This window comes from Gorilla gorilla, chromosome 2 (genome assembly GCF_029281585.2).
Source record: "Gorilla gorilla gorilla isolate KB3781 chromosome 2, NHGRI_mGorGor1-v2.1_pri, whole genome shotgun sequence".
In the NCBI taxonomy this organism is placed as follows: Eukaryota; Metazoa; Chordata; class Mammalia; order Primates; family Hominidae; genus Gorilla; species Gorilla gorilla.
Genome location: NC_086017.1, coordinates 76195069 through 76214383, shown reverse-complemented (window position 1 = coordinate 76214383; position 19315 = coordinate 76195069). Strand labels below are relative to the sequence as shown.

The following is a 19315-nucleotide window of genomic DNA, read 5'->3' as shown; positions in this document are numbered from 1 at the left end:
GAAGGCTGCTAACCAGCCAAGGTGCAATGTAGAATAATCAGAGCAATGCAAAGTAAAACTACAATGCCACGAGGATACAAATTGGGGATTCATTCTTTAAAACTGCCCCCATTCCCCATACCTACTCAGATACTTGTTCAAAAATTTTCATTGTGGCATTGCTGATGGTGATATAAGTTATGGCACAGTATAAACATACAGTGGATGATTATGTAGCTGATAAAGATGAGGAAATCTACAGATGCCAACATAAAAAAATTACAAAACAGGTTTAAAAAACTAAGTCCAAGGGCTATGATTCCATATCTAAAAGGCAAGCCAGGGATGTGTCTTAAACCCTAAACTGAATGCCTGCTGCCTGTGGATTACAGGATACATTCCTGGCCCACGCTTCCATAACCTTTGAACCTTTTGACCAAGAGTACAGGCATGACTCAGAGATATTTCAAGTTTGGTCCCAGGCCAAGTTTGGCCACCATAATAGTGAATATTGCAATAAAGCACGCCATTCAAATTTCTTGGTTTCCCAGGGCACAGAAAAGTTATGTTTCTACTATAGTCTATTAAGTATGCAGTAGAAATTATGTCTAAAAATTGTACATACCTTAATTTTAAAATGCTTTATTGCTAAAAAATGCTCATGAGCATCTGAGCCTGCAGTAAATTGTAATCTTCTGGCTGGTAGAGGGTCTTGCTTTGAATGATGGCTGCTAACTGACCAGGGTAGTGGCTGCTGAAGGTTGGAGTGGCTGTGGAAATTTCTAAAAATAGTAATTGTTGCATTGATGGACTCTTCTTTTCATGAAAGATTTCTCTGTAGCACACAATACATTTTGCCCACAGTAGAACCTCTTTCAAAATTGGAGTCAACCATCTCAAACTCTGCCACTGTTTTCTCAACTAAATTGATGAAATATTCTAAATCCTTTATTGTAATTTCAACAGTGTTCACCGTATCTTCACCAGGAGTAGATTCATCTCAATAGATCACTTTCTTTGCTCACCCATAAGAACCAACTCCTCATCCGTTCAAGTTTGATCATGAGATTGTGGCAATTCTTCACATCTTCAGGCTCCACTTCTGACTACGGTGGTCTTGCTATTTCCAGTACATCTAGTATGTGTTTCCCTCCACGAGTCAGCCATGAGGATTGGAATCAACTTCTTCCAAAGTCCCAGCGTGGTCAATATTCTGACCTCCTATGAAGCCACTAATGTTCTCACTGGTATCTAGAATGGTGACTCCTTTCTAGAAGGCTTCCAATTTACTTTGCCCACATCTAGCAAAGGAATCACTGTTGATGCAGCTGTAGCCTTATGAAATTTAATAAAACCTGAAAGTTAAAGTAACTCCTTGATCCACAGGCTAAGGAATGGATGTTGATAGCAGGCATGAGAACAACATCTCCAGCAGAACTCCAGGGTGACCAGGTACACTGTCAATGGGCGGTAATATTTTAAAAGGAATCTTTTCCTCTGAGCACTAGGTCCCAGCAGTGGGCTTAAAATATTCAAGAAAGCATGTGTAAACAGATGTGCTGTGCTGTCGCTCAGGCTTTGTTGTTCCATTTCTACAGCAGAGGCAGAGTCGATTTAGCACCATTCTTAAAGGCTCTAGGATTTTCAGAAGAGTCAATGAGCACTGGCTTCAACTTAAAGATACCAGCTGCATTAGCCCCTAACAAGAGAGTCAGCCAGTCCTTTGAAGCTTTGAGGCCAGGCATTGATGTCTCCTCTCTAGCTAGGAAAGTCCTAGATGGCATCTTCTTCTAATCGAAGGCTGTTTCATCTACCCTGAAAATCTGTTGTTTAGTGTTAGCGCCTTCATCGATGATCTTAGCTAGATCTGGGTAACTTGCTGTAGCTTCTCCATCAGCACTTGCCACTTCACCTTACACTTCTGTGTTACAGAGATGACTTCTTTCCTTAAACGTCATGAATCAACCTCTCCTAACTTCAAACCCTGCAGCTTCCTCACCTCTCTCAGCCTTCAGAGAAGAGAGTTAATGCCTTGCTCTGGATTAGGTTTTGGCTTAAGGGGATGTTGTGGCTGGTCTGATCTTCTATCCAGACCAAACTTTCTTCGTATGTGCAATGAGGCTGTTACACTTATCATTTGTGTATTCACTGGATAGCACTTTTCATTTCCTTCAAGAACTTTTCCTTTGCATTTACAACTTGGTTAACTGTCACAAGAGGCCTAGATTCTGGCCTATCTCAGCTTTCCACATGCCTTCCTCACTAAATTTAATCATTTCCAGCTTTTATTTTTAATTAATTAATTTTTTTTTTTTTTTGAGATAGGGTCTTGCTGTTACCCAGGCTGGAGTGCAGTGGCACGATCATGGCCCACAGCAACCTCTACCTGCTGAGCTCAGGTGACCCTCCCACCTCAGCTTCCCAAGTAGCTGGGACTACAGGCACACACCAACATGGCCAGCTAATTTTTGTATTTTTTGTAGACAGGGTTTGGCATGTTGCCTAGGCTGGTCTTGAACTCTTGGGCTCAAGCCATCTGCCACCTTGGCCCCCCAAAATGCTGGGATTACAGGTGTGAGCCACCATGCCCGGCCCGAGTTTTTTATTTAAAATGAGAAAGGTGTGATTCTTCCTTTCACTTGAACACTTAGAGGCCACTGGAGGATTATTAACTGGCCTAACTGCAATATTGTGTCTCACAGAATAGAGGCCTAAGGGAGAGAGAGAGGGAATGGCTGGTTGGAGACACAGCCCGAACCCACACCACATTTGTCAATTAAGTTTGCCGTCTTCGGAGGACACAGTGTGTGATGCCCCAAAACAATTACAGTAACATCAAAGACGGCTGATCACAGATCACCACAGCAGATATGATAATGAAAATATTTGACAGGTGAGAATTACCAAAATGTGACACAGACACAAAGTCATCACGTGCTATTGGAAAAGGGCTCTGCAAGACTCGCTCAACGCAGGGTTGCCACAAATCTTCAATTTGGAAAAAAAGTGCACTGAGAAGTGCAATTAAACAAAATATGCCTGTATTACTTCTGTAAGCAGAAAGAGTTAATGAAAGCAAAACTAGTGCATATGCCAGTGAAAAGACTTCTGGTCAGGTCTATGGAAGAGAACTGAAAATGGTCAAGTATGCCAACAGTAGCTATGCATCCTTTAAGATAAAGGAAAAGCCTCCATGACAAGCAAGCTGGTGGCCTGGAGAGAAACATGGCAGGAAGACGGTCCCTGCAGGCTGCTCCCAACACCTTTGAGCTGTTGGGGGAGGCCGAGCAGCCTCCCTCTGTTTGCAGCACTTGGCACTTCTAAGGAAAATGAGACACTTAAGAAGAGTTTTGTGGGCCCTTTTTAGTTAGCTAGCTATGGATTTAAATCATTACAATACTGCACATAAAATTAAGGACCACGATTACTTGTCCAAAAATAACCATGAAAATTGTATTGAAAAGCAAACTACACTTGCTTAAAAAAAAAAAAAAAAATCAGCATCATGCAAAGGGTGGGTGGTGAGGACAGAAACTTATAAATTACCACTATGTCCTTCCTGCCTGAAAAACAGATGAGCCTCCCTGCTCCTACCTTACCTAGGAAAGAGTGCTAGACAGGCGGCCAGCAGATGCTGAGCTGTGGGAGACCATTCTGGCCACAAAGTTCTCCCACCTTTACTACCTTACTTATTTCTAAACGCCAGTGTCTTGTTCAGCTTCTGTCACTCACAAGCTCAGCTACTCCTGGCAAGACGCAGATGGAAGCAGTTTATGGTTTCAACACATGACCACTGAATCTATTAACGTAATTACGGCCTTAACGTGGAGTAATTTGTACAGTGAGGGCCCCAGCCAGTCTCGCAGGTGAAGACTTTTGAGTTGAGCAGGAGCGTGTTCTAGTGCCCACAGATTAAATGAGAGCAAACGTAAGCACTTACAATGCCAGGCAGAAAGGGATGCTCGTGGCAGTGGCAGCTACTACATAAAGGGCACAGTCAACAAAAACAGAAAGCCAGCTGATGAGTGAAGAAAACCAGAAAGGGGCCATCCGGGGTGGGCAGGCTCCCCATCTGCCTTTGGCTACTGGGCTGAATGAACACGCGGTGTTTGTTTAGTAATATATTTCTGTTTATATGTGTACTCCCATATGTGCCAGAACAAGGTCTTCACCTGCGTGGACCACACGGAAAGATAAAAGTGGTCGCCACTTGACTTGACCCCGAGAGGGCAGCACCATTCCATCCTAAGGTGAGGAGACGGTGTCTGCTGGAAAACCCAAGTAGTACCTGGTAAACTTAGTGCACGCCCCGGGGAGGAGACAGGAGGTGGCAGCAGCGCTGTGTGCTTGGAGCACAGAGGAAGCCGGCAGAGATACCTTCAGGCTGAGGGTGCCTGGGACCTCTGTTCACAACAGCCACCCAGGTTTTTCTGTGACTGTTTTTTAGTCAAATTATTTATTGTCTTTAATCATTAATAAGTGGCTAATCAAAACTCCCTTAAGTGACGACCGCTGCTGTCTGTAATGCTCTTAAGGACTACACTGTACAGACTGACTAGAGCCCATGACTTCTGAGACTTTCAGAAGATAGATAAGCAAAAAAAAATCCACATGACCTTTACAGAGCTGACAATGGGGACAGAGACAGGCCCTTGACCTGAGGAAGACACCCCTCCTCTGCCTGTATTTCTGGCACTGCTTAGTTTTATAACATCAAGTATAAGACATGCCACAACCAGGACAGGGAAGACTATCTTCAATCATCTACTCAACATAATTCCTACCAGCTTTTGGGGCCATGGGGTTGCCAGTCAATCATGCCATCCCTACCTGCCACCACTGTCTCCAGAAAAGGCTGAGGGGCTGCAGCTCTGCACAGCTCCACAAAGCTAAGGTCAGTTGAAGTGGTTTGCCCAACAGTTGCCACAGAATCAAACATGAACTACACTGAAATCGGTAAGACAGTGAAATTTGGCAGTTTGGTTTTACAGTCTAAAAAAGCCACTGAATGTGACTTCTCCATGTATGTAGCCCAATTGCTATTTGAAACACAGAAGAACTTTTTTGTTGTTGTTTTTTGAGACAGGGTCTTGCTCTGTCACCCAGGCTGGAGAGCAGTGGCGCAGTTGTAACTCACTATAACCTCGACTTCCCAGGCTCAAGCGATTGCTCAGCCTCCTGAGTAGCTGCGACTACAGGTGCGTGCCACCACACCAGGCTAATTTATTTATTTATTTTTTAGAGACAGAGTCTTGCCATATTGCCCAGGCTGGTCTCAAATTCCTAACTTTGAGCGACCCTCCTGCTTCAGCTTCCCAAAGTGCTGGGATTACAGGTGTGAGCCCTGCACCCGGCCCCTAAGGACCTTTTACCTGCTACTGGCTAAGTAGCTTCAGGACTCATTTTTTCTCACACCATTCCTTTGTTTGCTGTGGAACTGGCAGCAGAATTAATGTGCCACAGATAGAAGCACCCCTCACGATATGGCAGCCCTAAGTGGCAGGCTCCCAGCACACATGCCCCAACTAGGCCCTTCCCACGCTCTCACTAGACGTCAACAGCCAATTATTCCTCTGGCTTTGCCCCAGTTCTTGTTTCAAAACCGTGACACCCTTCACACCCCCAACGTCAATCCCTCAGAGTTGTCACATTCAACAAAACCATCCAATATCACCTACTTTTCAAACTTCCAACTGGAAAATTTCAATCTAGGATGTGCTGCTCTCCTATAAAAACCTTAACTGGGTCCTGACTCACCTACTTCATGTCCTCCAGATCATCAAATAGCTGAGATTAAAACTGCCAAAGGTACACAAAAACTACAATCACATAAGTGATCCAACTCGGCATCAGGATGAGGAGGTGGCACTGCCAGCTGAGACGCCCGAAGTCCAGGCAGCTGCCGACCCTCTGCAAAGGGAGGCCACTGCTTTGCTCTTGCAAGAAAATCCCTGGTATATGGTCCCTAAGAGAAAATCATAATTTCACATGCGTGTAAGATCTCAACATTCAGGCGGCTTCACAAGTTTATGGTGTCAAAGCAATGTTTTAATCTTGCAGAGAGAGCTTTTAGGACATGAAGCTAGAAGTCTGAGGCACTTCTGTAGCACAATGGTTCTCAACTGATGCTAATAGTGGAGTCATCCCACCTGCACTATGGTACGTTCAAAGTAACTTGTTACTAATAATAGTTAAAAGCATCAAAACCACAAATGCTTTCTTCTAACAATGTTCCCTTCACTCCCTTGTATTTCTGCACTGTGTAACCTCTGAGAAGCCCATTTTATCACTGCTGCAGCCCAGACCCTGGTGAGAGCCACACATGTGAATTCCATCTAACATCAAGATGGGCAAGGCTGAGAACTGCCTGGCTGGAATAATCCGTCAATTTGATTTGCTATGTTATCTCATATATACAACATCAACTATAATATTTTGCACAATAAATAGAAACTCAAAGCAGAACACAAGCAGAAGGGAAGGAGAGGTGTTCATCCAAAGTTAGGCTAAAGGAGGAGGAGTGGTGGAGAGGAAGAAAGGAAGGAGGGCATTCCTTGTCTTACCCTGCCAGCCCCTGTGACCGCCAGACCCCATGCAGGGCAGAGAGCACATTCCCATCAGCAGTGCTGGAGCCAGCCTGTGTGAACAGACAAAGAGAAACCCGTTATCTTCTGAAGCTCCCAATCACACACTTGCCTCTCAGATATCCTCAGACACACAGCTCCCCATCACCCTCATCTAGAACACAGTGTCAGATACCAGGGAGTTTCTTGGCAATCAGGAACTGGCTCGCTCGCCCAGAAGTGCTTACACTCAGATATGCAGGCAAGCAGGGATGTGGCCCACGCCACACGGGTGGCTGCTTATCAGAGCTCACGAGATGACTGATGAACTATTTAACAGCAAAAAGACAGAAGCACTATGAAGCAATGTGAGGAGGGCGGGGAATCATTAGTGTAGATGGTACAACTATGAAACTTGCCTAAGCAGCTAATAAGCATATTTAATAGAGTGCCGTTTAAATGTTCCATTTAAAACGTGATTAACATTCTTAGGTTGGATCCTGCCACCTCCATACTAAAATTTGGCCTATATTTGTTCTACTTTTCCACAAAGATAGGGCTTTTTTGTTTTGGTTCAGTTCAGGTATGTTATACGTATGGCATTCTTTCAACTCTCTATCTAGCAGGGTTTTTTAAAACAATTTTTCTCTTAAACAAAATGGTTTCAACATTTCTGACAACTGTCTTAACCCATCCAGTTAAGGCCAACCGTGACCCTAGGTTCAAAGCCTGTCACTTACCTGCCACATGGCAGGAGGCTCGTCAACCTCTCTGAGCCTTAGGTTTGTCACCAGTAAAAACAGAGTTTATTTGAAGACAGTACTGCCAGGCAGTGGCTCTACCAGCCCTATGTGCTTTCATAACATAGGTGAAAATGACTGTGAAATGCTACAATATCATGTAGACACTGGGGACATTGTTCCATCAATGGCAGTTTTGTTAGAGGTTCCACAGGCAGCATAAGATGCTATTACAGGTAAATGGCAGCCATTTGTATTCGCTTTACACACCTGTAGTCCTAGTGCTAACAGATATGAGCATCTGAAGTATCTCCATTACATTATTTCACCACTTACCTTTGCCAGCATAATTCTTGTCTTTGCCACGTCTAGAGGGGTGGTGACTGCAGCGGCAAATCCACCTGTACAAATAATACCCAACACCCAAGTGAGATCCTGTTTACTGTATAATTTTGTAATTTTTAGAATTCCTGACTCTGCCCAAATCACTTCGTCATTATGTACACCTGGCTGATTCAAGAACAGGATGCACACATGCACAATCTTTATCCACACGCTTCATTTCTTTTGCAGCGATACAGAACTGCATGAGAGAAGAAAATGCTCTACCCACTCAGGTGAAAAATACAAGGCTCCACAATTTATCTTGCTCTTCCATTAACTAGCAAACTAATGAGTGTGTATGTTTACATACATGATGAATGTGCACACATGACATACATGTATATGGCCAGATGCCCACTCTCAATATGTGAGACACACTGCTCCTAATGGTTCTCAAAGGGTTCATGACTTTCTATGGGCCACTGTCTTTTGTTTTTTGTTTTTTTTTGAAAAGACAGGGTCTCACTGTCTCTCACCAAGACTGGAGTGCAGTGGTGTGATCATAACTCACTGCAGCCTCACCCTCCTAGGCTCAAGTGATCTCTCCACCTTAGCCTCCTCCTGAGGAGCTGGGACTACAGCTGCGCACCACCATGCTTGGCTAATTTTTAAATTTTCTGTAGAGACAGGGTCTTGCTATGTTGCCCAGCCTGGTCTTGAACTCCTTGCATCAAGCACTCCTCCTGCCTCGGCCTCCCAAAGTGTTGGGATTACAGGCATGAACCACCACGCCCAGCCTGGACCACTGTTCTTTAAAGTGACTCCAAAATGCGTCTATCATTTCTGCTTTGCATATAGCAAAATGGACAAACAGACTCACATGTGACATTGTGGGGATTTTGGGTATACATGGCTGGATTCTTTGAATTAAAGGAGCAAAGCTTTTTGTGTTTCACGGGCTCCTGATAGCAGGCTAGTCAGAGTTACCTTTCTAAGCTCTCTTCTACATCTTCTTAGCCTGAGTCTCGCTTCAGCACACATTCCACATTATGGCTTCCTTCCTAACCTTCTCTCTTATGTTCGCGCTATCTGAATGTCATGATGGCTGAACTGTACACAGATTGGACTTTTTGAAGGACTTTCTGTTTTAACATAAACCAAGTTTATGGTGTCAATATTTCATTTAAAATGCAGTACAAAGATATATTCTAAATCCGAAGAGGCCCTACAGAGACAGAAATAATAAAAATCCTAAAAGGCATTACAAAGATTCAGCTTCCATGAGCTAGGGGTAAAGAGGCAGTGTTATAAGGGCAACAGGACACCCGTGTGTGAAGGATACTCCAGAAATAGCACTACTTTCCTTCTCGCTTTTGTGGCTTGTGGACAAGAAGGTCATCTGATCTCTGCCAAATATCTTTCTAGTTATGATGTTGAAATAAGATTATACCAAGCCTCCTCCACATGGTAACACTGATTATGACACTGACTTTTTGAAAGGTGTACCTATTTATGCCCTCATGGTCCATTTCTGGTTACCCCTGAATGTCACACACCTTAGGGGTAATACTATCAACTGACATGAATATTTGAATCCCCTTTGGTTTAGCCATTTCAAATTATGACTATGTAAAACTCTTCATCTCCTATCCAGAGGTTGTCTGAAATTCAGAGACTTGCTAAGCTTTGTGTCTTTTAAATTTTTGTGGACTTGGTCTTGAAATCCTATTCTTTTAACCATATATTCTGCCCTGGAAAAGTAAATATACTTTTAGTTACATAACAGGATCCATGAACACTATCTGTCTATCTCTCTCTCTCTCTCTCTCTGTCTGTGTCTGTCTGTCTGTCTGTCTGTCTATCTGTCTATCTATCTATCTATCTATCTCCCCCAAGAAAGGAAGAAAAGGAAAAAAGACACAAGACACAAAGGCAACAAACTTTACTATCCCAAACTTCCCATACACCAAAATAACAGATTTGGTTTTGTTTCCCTTACCAGCAGCACCGTCTAGCCTGAAAGAACCCTTCTTTGGAGTTGGAAAGACCAATGCTTAAATCCCAGTTCTACCAGTTGTCTAGCCTTAGGTAATTACTTATTCTGTGGCTGAAGTACCTTATGAGCTAGGAACTCTTACAGCCCCATGCTACAGGTGAGGAAACTGAGGCTTATGGAGGCTAAAAACTTGAAGATCTTACTTAGTGCAGAGCTGAGACGGGATCTAAAGCCCGTACTGACTCTGGAACTGGGACTCTTACCCACTGGTCTCCTAGTGGCCTCAGTTTTCTGATCTGTAAAATGCAGACAGTAGTATGACACAGGAATTAAATGGGCCTACGCAACATGTTTGGAACAGCATCTGGCTCACAGCAGTAATCACAAAATAATTAACTGTTTCCTTGGTGGGCAGAGCTAATGAGTGCTTTTTCTTCGTATCTCTAGACCAGCACACTCACAGCAGGCACTCGAAAATGCTTAATCGGTACCCTGGTCTATAGTTTTTAAAACTGAAAATTTCAACTCATCCTCTAAAAGGCAGGGAAAGGTAAAGGTAGGAGCTAATATCTGCAGTGCTTACTTCGTATCTGGCATGCCAGGAATGCACTAGGCACTTTCATTGATTATTTGATCTCATTTGCATAGGTGTTACTATTCTCATTTTACAACCAACAAGTTTGCCCAGGCCACACAGCTGGTGCGGGACCTGGGACTGTCACATGTATGATGACTCCAAAAGTAATGCTCGTTCCACTACATAATGACTTTGATATATAAGACAAAATTTGTCCAACTGTTAAACCCACTTTCGTATGTGAAAATGTTCACAAACGATCCTAAACCAATTAAAAAGACCTAAAGGTTGATAAGGAACATCTAATAAATTTAGTTACTGCAAATCAAACTTATTTTGGCCATTAGCAAAGATTTACCATTCCTTTAGTGGGGATGCCTACCAATATTCTCTTGGAGATTTAGGTTTCATGAAAATAATATGAAGAAAAGTTACAGACAGAAACATGTATGCTTCAATAGGTCCTAACTTTACTACCATGAGAGAAGCTGTATTTTATGTGTTACTAATAGACCAATTTGCCTGTCTTCAACTATCAAAGATTTCTCTAATTCACAGACCTCACAATGCTTTTGTAAGGCTGTAAGGAGGACTTGTGAAGATAATAGAATAGAATAATGGTCATAACGGGGAAGGGCTGGGGGCCAGGACTTTCAGTTAAAATGTAGTTATTTTCTATGTTTTATTTAAGGGCACTGTAAGCTACTGGTAATAAATACAAGGAACAGTCTAACATATGAGACAGGAAATAATTATTTGGTACAGCAATTACAGGCTGCTTTTGTGTTCAAAGCATCTGTGAAACAGTTTTCTATGGTCTTCACTGGAGTTAGGTTTGTACTGAATGTTAGGCTAACTGCTTTCGAGGACAGGATTCAGGAGAAACTAAAATTTTATGATAAAACTATTATCTCCTATTTCCTTGGGGAACAAATGCAGATTCCCTAACTGCCCCTCCCCCAACACCCGTAAAGACAAAGTAGCCACCTTCCTACAATAAGGCTGGAGCTGTCACCTCTAAGCAGCGGCTGAGAATGTGGGGGCAGCAGTGGGGAAGTGCCCGAACCCACCCCTGGGCAACCTTGCTGCCATTCATTGCTCCTCCAGACCCTATGTTGCCCCTGATTAGTCTGGACGGGAGAAGAGCACCACCATACCCCTCTTATGCGTGACCTCCAGTGAAGTGTGCAGATGTGGAAGACTTCCACATCAACAAGAAGGAAAGTGTTTTTTGTTTGTATTTTAATAGAGATTGTGTCAGGCCTTCTCATTTGTTACCCAAATAATCCCTCACCCTGTTCTCCAATTTCAAACCCATGGAGAGATCGCAATCAATGTCTCTTTCCCTGCCTCTTTCTCCCCCACACTCTTCTCTCCTAGAGAATGTACAGAGGTGTTCATTATGAGAAACTAATCAAAATATACTAGAGTACCAAATACCACTATAGTAGCAAATGTCATAATTACTTAGGCTGCATTATGGTTTATGTTTAGAAGTTAACTCGAAGCAAGGAAGTTGCAAAGTCCTTTTATCCCCCTAGTTTCACCCCTAACCAGAAGCCGAGGGAATTTCTGTGCATGACAAGCCATCAACACCTCCAATCTCACGGGACATTTTTGGATATTTGCGCCAAGTAGTTTATAAAACAAGCATGAACAAGAAAGAGTGCCAAGGATGGCACACAGAATGGTTCATCTGCAATGATTTAGCCAATTTAAACTTGGAAAAGCACATGGGGATGAGAAATCTGATTTCTGATTTGAGGGCAAGTTTCATCACTGCTTTTATGGCCATGTAAGGGTAAAGTCTGCAAGTGCAGCGTGTATTTTAAAGGGACTTCACAAGACATCCTTCATCTCTATATTCTGTAAGGCACCATGTTGCAACTCTTACAGAATCTCACTTTTTCACAAATGGGAATATTTTCAAGTGATGTTTATCCTTCAGAAATGCCTTAAAATAGTAACCTCCTCTGGATCAACAGTTGTACCAAATAAAATTTCAAAATAAGGGATATAAATAAGCAATATATTTATCTTTTGCTAAATATATGTGGTTCTACTGACAACAGATTTTTTGCAGGCCTTGGACAAACTCCTTCACTTATCAGAACTTCAGCAGAAAAAAATAAGATGCTTATATTGGAGGCATTTTAAAATTTACGAGCTATTAGAGGAGACTGTTGTGTACAGTAACTTTATTGATATGACATTCCTTCACTCAATCAAGAAGGTGAATTACTGTGAAAGTAGGTTTTCATTTTCTGGATGTTAGTTGTTCTTATTGAAATAGTAGTAATTCCTTACATCGACTCGGTTTTGCAGAGTACAGAGTACTAACCATACATTATCTCAAGCCCTGAAGTAATCCCCTAAGGTAGGAATTGTTGCTTCTACATTACAGGTAAGGAAACTGGCACTCAGGAGGGTCCCAAAGTCTCATTGCTGAGTTGGGGAGCAAAAAGAGACTTCAGAATACGGTAAGTCACACAGCTCAGCCTGTGCTAGATGTGTAGCTGTGGGCACCTCGCTCCCTTTCTCCACACCCCAGCATCACAGGAGCACCGGCTGTGCTGCCACACTCCCCAGGTGAGTCACCTTAACTGAAAGGGCCTGGATGGTAGGATCCTACCATATAGATAGAGGATGTCTGATAGGAAGTTCCCTTCTCTCACTCCTTCTGACAATACAAGTGCTTAGTGTCTATTACAGAGTATTATTCTGAAAAGGAAACTGTAATTAATGCAAATTTCCTTAATAGTAACAATGTCTCTGCAGGCAAATCTTTGAATTGGGTATTTAAGGAATAGGACCAGAGAATATGTTCTTATTTCAACACATGGAAGTTTTATAGTATTGCTAACTTTAAAAAGTAGCCTTACTTATCCAGGATGACTAAATTTCCATAATGCGCTCATTTTGTCCCCAGGGCCCAGGAGAGTGTCTACAAAAATGCACATCTCTCTTAGGGACTGGGGAATAATGACTCCTGACCTCTGGAAAATGAATCAAGACCACCTACTTATTTAACACAGCTAATGACTATATGTCATGTGGAAACGATCATCATCATAATCAATCTGGATTGGTTTCATGTCTACAGGCAAAATTCTTATTGTTGATTATCAATTCTACAAGTCAAATGAGTCTATTAATAAAGAGTCCTATAAAATGAACATTTTGTTTTCCCAATCATGACAACAACAACAAAAATGACCATTAAACAAATTGCAAAATAATTATTTTCCAATAAAGTTAACACCCTAAACCTCCCCTACTGGCTTCACATCTCAACTAAAAGTTTCCTTTTCTGGCAAATTTCCATTGAATTTCAACTATAATTCTAATTTAACGTTGTAACAACAAAATATACTTCTCTCTTAGGCTTTTAAACATATCACTTATTAAGCTCTTTAAAGCATTTGAGTTCTCCTTAAAGCCTCACTGGAAAGTTCATATGACTTAGTGATGGATAACACGGTATTGCATATTGTCACCTCGCTCTTGCTTTAATGTCTCGAAAATGCCCAGATGTGTAGATCTCCATACTTCCTACACAGAACAGTTTAGCCTTCAGTAAGTTATGGAGGAGCCTCTGCTCTCCTGACACTAGTTAATCTACAGTGCTGTCAAACACGTCACACAAACCGTGAATCATTGCCTTCTGCAGAAATCGCTTAAACCCCCTAAGCACTGCCCAAGGCAGACAGCTGCATGGTGAGCCCTGCACCCACAGCAAGTCTCTTCCCACAGAGGACTTTATAAATCACCTTTAAGATAATTCCAGGGCCTGAGTGAAGGCTTTAATAAAGATAAAAAGAAAAAGAAAAATTTGTCAAAAACAAATTGGTTGTCTTTCAGGCAGACACCTTTTTAGCAGGTTTTTTTTTCTTTTTTCCCTCTAAGACACATTCTTTTCTCAAACAACTAGTGGAGTGCTCTTCATCTAAACAACCTGGAATGTCTAAAGAATGTTGTTTTTGCATAGTTAATATTTTCACATTTTTCCCCCTCTTTGGTCTTTCCCAGTATAATATAATCCTTTGCACCTGCAAAAGCTCCACAGACTGCTGACTGCCAAGAATCCACCACATGATCCTGCCTCCAGGACCAGAGGGCCTGTGTTTAAGGAGAAAGAAAAATACAAGTTATTAAATATTTGAATTTATCGGAACCTCCTGTGGGTTAGCTCTGGGGATGGGAACTTAAGTGAGAAGCTATTTTGGTGGCATTCTTTACTGATGACATAAGTGACTTTCCCAAAGACTTAACTGCTTTCTAAAATAAGTCAAAGAAATGAGAATGACAGCTACATTAGAGTGCTCAAAGTAAACAATTTTCAGAGAATACATATGTGTGTGTGCACCCACACAAAACATCATCGCCACAATTCAGATAGTGAACTTACTCATGACCCACAAGTTTTCTTGTATCCCTATGTAACCCCTCCTTCCTGTCCTTCCTCACTATCCCCTAAGCAATCTGATCTGTCATTCTAGATTAGTATGCCTTTCCCAGAATGTTATATCATTGTAATCACATATTTTTTAAAATCCAACTTCTTTTATTCAGAATTATTTCGTGATTCACCCACGTCATGCAGATATCAACAGTTGACTTCTTCTTCATTAGTAATATTCTGTTGTATGGATATACCGTGATTTACGCATCTACCTGTTGATGGACATTTGGGATTTTTCCAGTTTGGGGCTATCACAAATAAAGCCACCATGAACATTTGTATACAGGTCTTTATATGTATACATGCTTTCATTTCTCTTGGGGAAATACCTAGCGGCGAAATCACTAGATCACATGGGAGTTATATGTTTAACTTTTTAAGAACTGCCAAACTGTTTTCCAAAGCGATTGTACCATTTTACATTCCCTTGAGTTCTGGTTTCTCCACATCTTTCCCAATACTTGTTATCATCACCACTTTAAAATTTTAATCATTCTAGCAAGTGTGTTGCAGTATTTCTTTCTTTCTTTCTTCTTTTTTTTTGAGACAGACTCGCTCTGTCACCCAGGCTGGAGTGCTGGAGTACAGTGGTGCAATCTTGGCTCACTGCAACCTCCAACTCCTGGGTTCATGCGATTCTCCTGCCTCAGCCTCCTGAGTAGCTGCGACTACAGGCGCCCGCCAACACGCCCGGCTAATTTTTGTATTTTTAGTAGAGACGGGGTTTCACCATGTTGGCCAGGCTGGTGTCGAACCCCTGACCTCAAGTGATCCACCCGCCTCAGCCTCTCTAAGTGCTGGGATTACAGGTGTGAGCCACCGTGCCTTCGTTGTGGTTTTAATTTGTATTTCCCTAATGATGTTGAGTTGCTTTTCATGTACTTATCTGCCATCCACAACATACTGTCTTTGGTGAAGTGTCTGTTCAAATATGTTGCACATTTGTACTGGGTTACCGTATCTCAATGACTGCATTTTAAGAGTTCTTTACATATTCTAGACATAGCTCACTTACAGTTGTTTTCTTCTAGTCTTGTCTTTTCATTCTTTTAACAACATCTTTCATCATTCTTTTAACAGCGTCTTTCAAAGAACCGAAGTTTTTAATTTTGATGAAGTCCAAATTATTCTTTTACAGATCTTGCTTTTGGTGGTCACATCTAAGAAATCTTTGCCTAACTCAAAGTCACAAAGATTTTTTGATCCTGTGTTTTCTTCTAGAAATTTTATGCTTTCAGGTTTTACATTTGTATCTATCATCCATTTTGAGTTAATTTTTATATACGGTACAATATGTAGATTGAAGTTATTTGGTTTTGTTTTCACATATGGATATTCAGTTGTTCCAGTGACTGGGAAAGAGAATCATTTCTCCAATGAACTGCCCTCTTGCTTTTGTCAAAAATCAATTGTCCACATACGTGTGGGTCTATTTCTGAACTCTCTATTCTGTTCTCATCTATAGGCCTATCTTGATATCAATTCCATACTTTCTTCACTACTGTAACTTCATAATGAATCTTGAAACCAGGTAGTATTTGTCTTCCAAATTCTTTTTCAAAGTCCTTCTACCTATTCTAAATATTTTGCATTTCCATATGAATTTTGCAATCTGATTATCAATTCCTACGAAATAACCTGCTAAGACTGTGATTGGGAGGCACCAAATCCATGGATTATTTTGGAGAGAACCAGTTGTTAATGTTGAGGGGTTTTCTTCTCATAGGCATGGCATCCCTCTCCATTTGACTAAGGCCTTCTTTTGTTTCTCTCCACACTGTCTTAGTTTTCAGTATACAGGTCTTGCACTGGTTTTGTCAATTTCACATGTTTTGATGCTACTGCAAATCGCACTGTTTTTTAAATTTCAGTCTCTGGTTGTTCATTGCTAATATGTAGAAACTGAAACTGATTATCAACACAATTGATTTTTGTACACTGATCTTGTATTCTGCAGGCTTGCTAAAGTTACCAACCTCATAGCTTTTTTTTATAGAGCTCATCAAATTTTCGACATAGATGACCGTATTATCTGTGAATAAAGACAGTTGTACTTCTTCCTCTCCAATTAAGGTAACTTTTATGGTTTATTTTCATTTTTGCCTTACTGAATTGAGTAGGACCTTCAGAATAATGGTATGCATTGCAATAGTGACCACAAATATTAACAAAAAAGACCTCTTTAATATATTAATTTAAATGGTTAGAAAAGTATAATGACTTTCTGAGAGTGGTCTGACATTTTTAGGGATAATCAAATACACAGCAACTAAAAGAAGAACAGCAAAGTTCATTTTAATTTCCTACTCTGAATGCTTCTCCACTGACAACTATCTCTGGAAGGTTGTGAGGGTCACTGAGGGGATGAAGAAGATGCCACAGAAATTCATTAGGTACAAGACCCTGTTTACTCTGTCAACTTTCACAACTTCTCTTAAGTCAGACAGCTACTACGTTAACTATCTAACAAATTAAATACGTGACAGCGTGTGGTTTGAGGACCAACATTTCCCTCTATCCATACTAACGTGAATGATTCTCTGAAAGTGTATTAATTCAATTTACTGCACTGAGAGTGCGGCTATCAAATAGGTATTTATCACCTTACTTGTGAAAGCAGATAAGCTAAAAAAGAAAAGACTTACTAGAAACAGGTTTCTAAAGATAATATTGCCATTAAACAGAGTATCTGGTATATTTTCAGAAAATGCTCTAATGTTTGCAAATACATCTGTATGCTTTAATAGAAAGCACTATTTTTTCCAGAGCTCCCAGAAGCACTGCAGAAAGAATAAGAAACAAGACAATGGAATCACTTTTTCTTTACTTTTAAGGTGGCAAAGGGTGTATTTTATCAGGCTAATGCCAGTTTTAACACCAACATTTACTTCACCAACTTAGTAGAAAAGCAATGCAAAATATAAACTAGATTTCTGTTGATGACTAAAGGTCACTTTCAGTTAATCTACTTATATCGTTAAATGTTCCAAAGAGTAGAAGGCTACTCCAAATAGACTTGAAATGCTGGTAATAATGCTGAGTTTATAAGCAAAAGTAAATAACAATAAGATGTGAATGTGATAAGAAATCAAAAATGTTATGCAAGTCATAAATTCAACAAATACTTACTAGGTGTCAGGTATTGTAGTCAAGAAAAGAAAAAGTAACAGTCCCTAGGTCTAATATTTGATGAAGGTGTATGGTGGGGGCAGAAGAGGATTATACAAGAGAGAAGTGAGGTGACAGAGAAAGCTTCACAGAGGTGCCTGTTATAATCTAGGGAGAAAAAAAATGGGTTGCCAGGGGAGAAAAAAAACACAATCAAAATAGACTCAGATGGCTGAAGACAACATTTAAAAATAGAATCTCCACAGATAAGTCTAACTTTCCACTATCACCTGGCCAGAATAATGAGCCTACAAAAAACACATAAAGAAATAATTTGGTATTTGACATGGATACTAATAAATATCTTAAAACAAACAAAAAATCTCTAGAAGACCCAAAACGTTTAAAGTGAGAAACTTCAGTGGCAAACACAAAGCATGACGTAAAGAATGACTGTAACAGCAACCACAATACACACTTCCATAGAACATACAGAACTTCCCACATTCCAGGTGTGAAGCACTTTACATACATCAGCTCATGTAATTCTCTCCAGAATCTTCCGACGTATATGTAATTTTTATTATCTTGTCATTTTATAGACAAAAACATTGTGGCTCACGCCTGTAATTCTAGCACTTTGGGAGGCCAGGATGGGAGGATCACTTGAGGCCAAGAGTTTGAGACTAGCCTAGTTAACACAGTGAGATCCCATCTCTAAGAAAAAAATTGTCTAAAGATGAGGCTCAAAAATGTTAAGTAACTCATAGATTAAACAGCAAGTAGGAAAGCTGGGATCTGGATGGGACACTCTGGTGTGGGCATGAAAACACATAGGGTTGGATCTATAGGATATAGTTGTCCTGGTAACACACAGATAAGCATTCATGAGACACTTTACTTCCACACGCAAATCACAGTTTCTACCGGAATGATTTAAAATATCCAAGTGAATGAACAAACTATGTCAATGTCTGAAACAACTTGCTTAAATGAGTTTGAAATGATTTTTCTAAATGAGGAATTGTCTGAATACAGAACTTCAGAAATGTAATATTGAGACCAATCTAAAAAGAGCGTTATTTACAAATTATTCATTTGAGTGCAACCTTAAACTCATAAAACAACAATAATCAGAACCTGACTGGTAAAAAATACATAAATTATGGAAATATTTTGAAATTACATATTTGCTCATCTATTTGGAGGGACAACAGAATTGTAATAAACAAAATACTCTAGCTGGAAGACATTACTCACAGGAAGACTATGTATTGATTATGACATTCACATAATTTTAGACTGGAATGTAGGATAAAAATATAGTACAGGTAACAATATAAATTATGACTATTGACAATATTAGTTGGGATTTACTGACTACCTACAATGCTCTAGGCACTATGCTAAAGATTTTACATGTATAATCTCATTCAATGTTGAGAAGTGTATTATTCTCCACAAAAACAGGTGAGGGGCAAGTTCTAGGAGATTTGCCTGAGGTCACATAGTTAGTAAATGAGAAAACTGAGGCTGGTTCGTCCTGCAAATAGCATTATGTTTCCT

At 40.7% G+C, this 19315-nt stretch overlaps 1 protein-coding gene across 2 annotated transcripts in view; it reads right to left on the bottom strand.

The window, feature by feature from the left end:
* The window catches only part of SLC25A26 (solute carrier family 25 member 26), a 158555-nt gene that overhangs the window by 925 nt on the left and 138315 nt on the right, over nucleotides 1-19315 (bottom strand). For both annotated transcript variants that reach the window (XM_031009094.3, XM_063703900.1), the window contains 3 exons: nucleotides 14229-14298; nucleotides 7619-7683; nucleotides 6543-6616 (listed from right to left, as the gene is read on the bottom strand). In XM_031009094.3, coding sequence (XP_030864954.1) covers nucleotides 6543-6616; nucleotides 7619-7683; nucleotides 14229-14298 — 209 coding nt within the window. The remainder of the gene's footprint in view (nucleotides 1-6542; nucleotides 6617-7618; nucleotides 7684-14228; nucleotides 14299-19315) is intronic.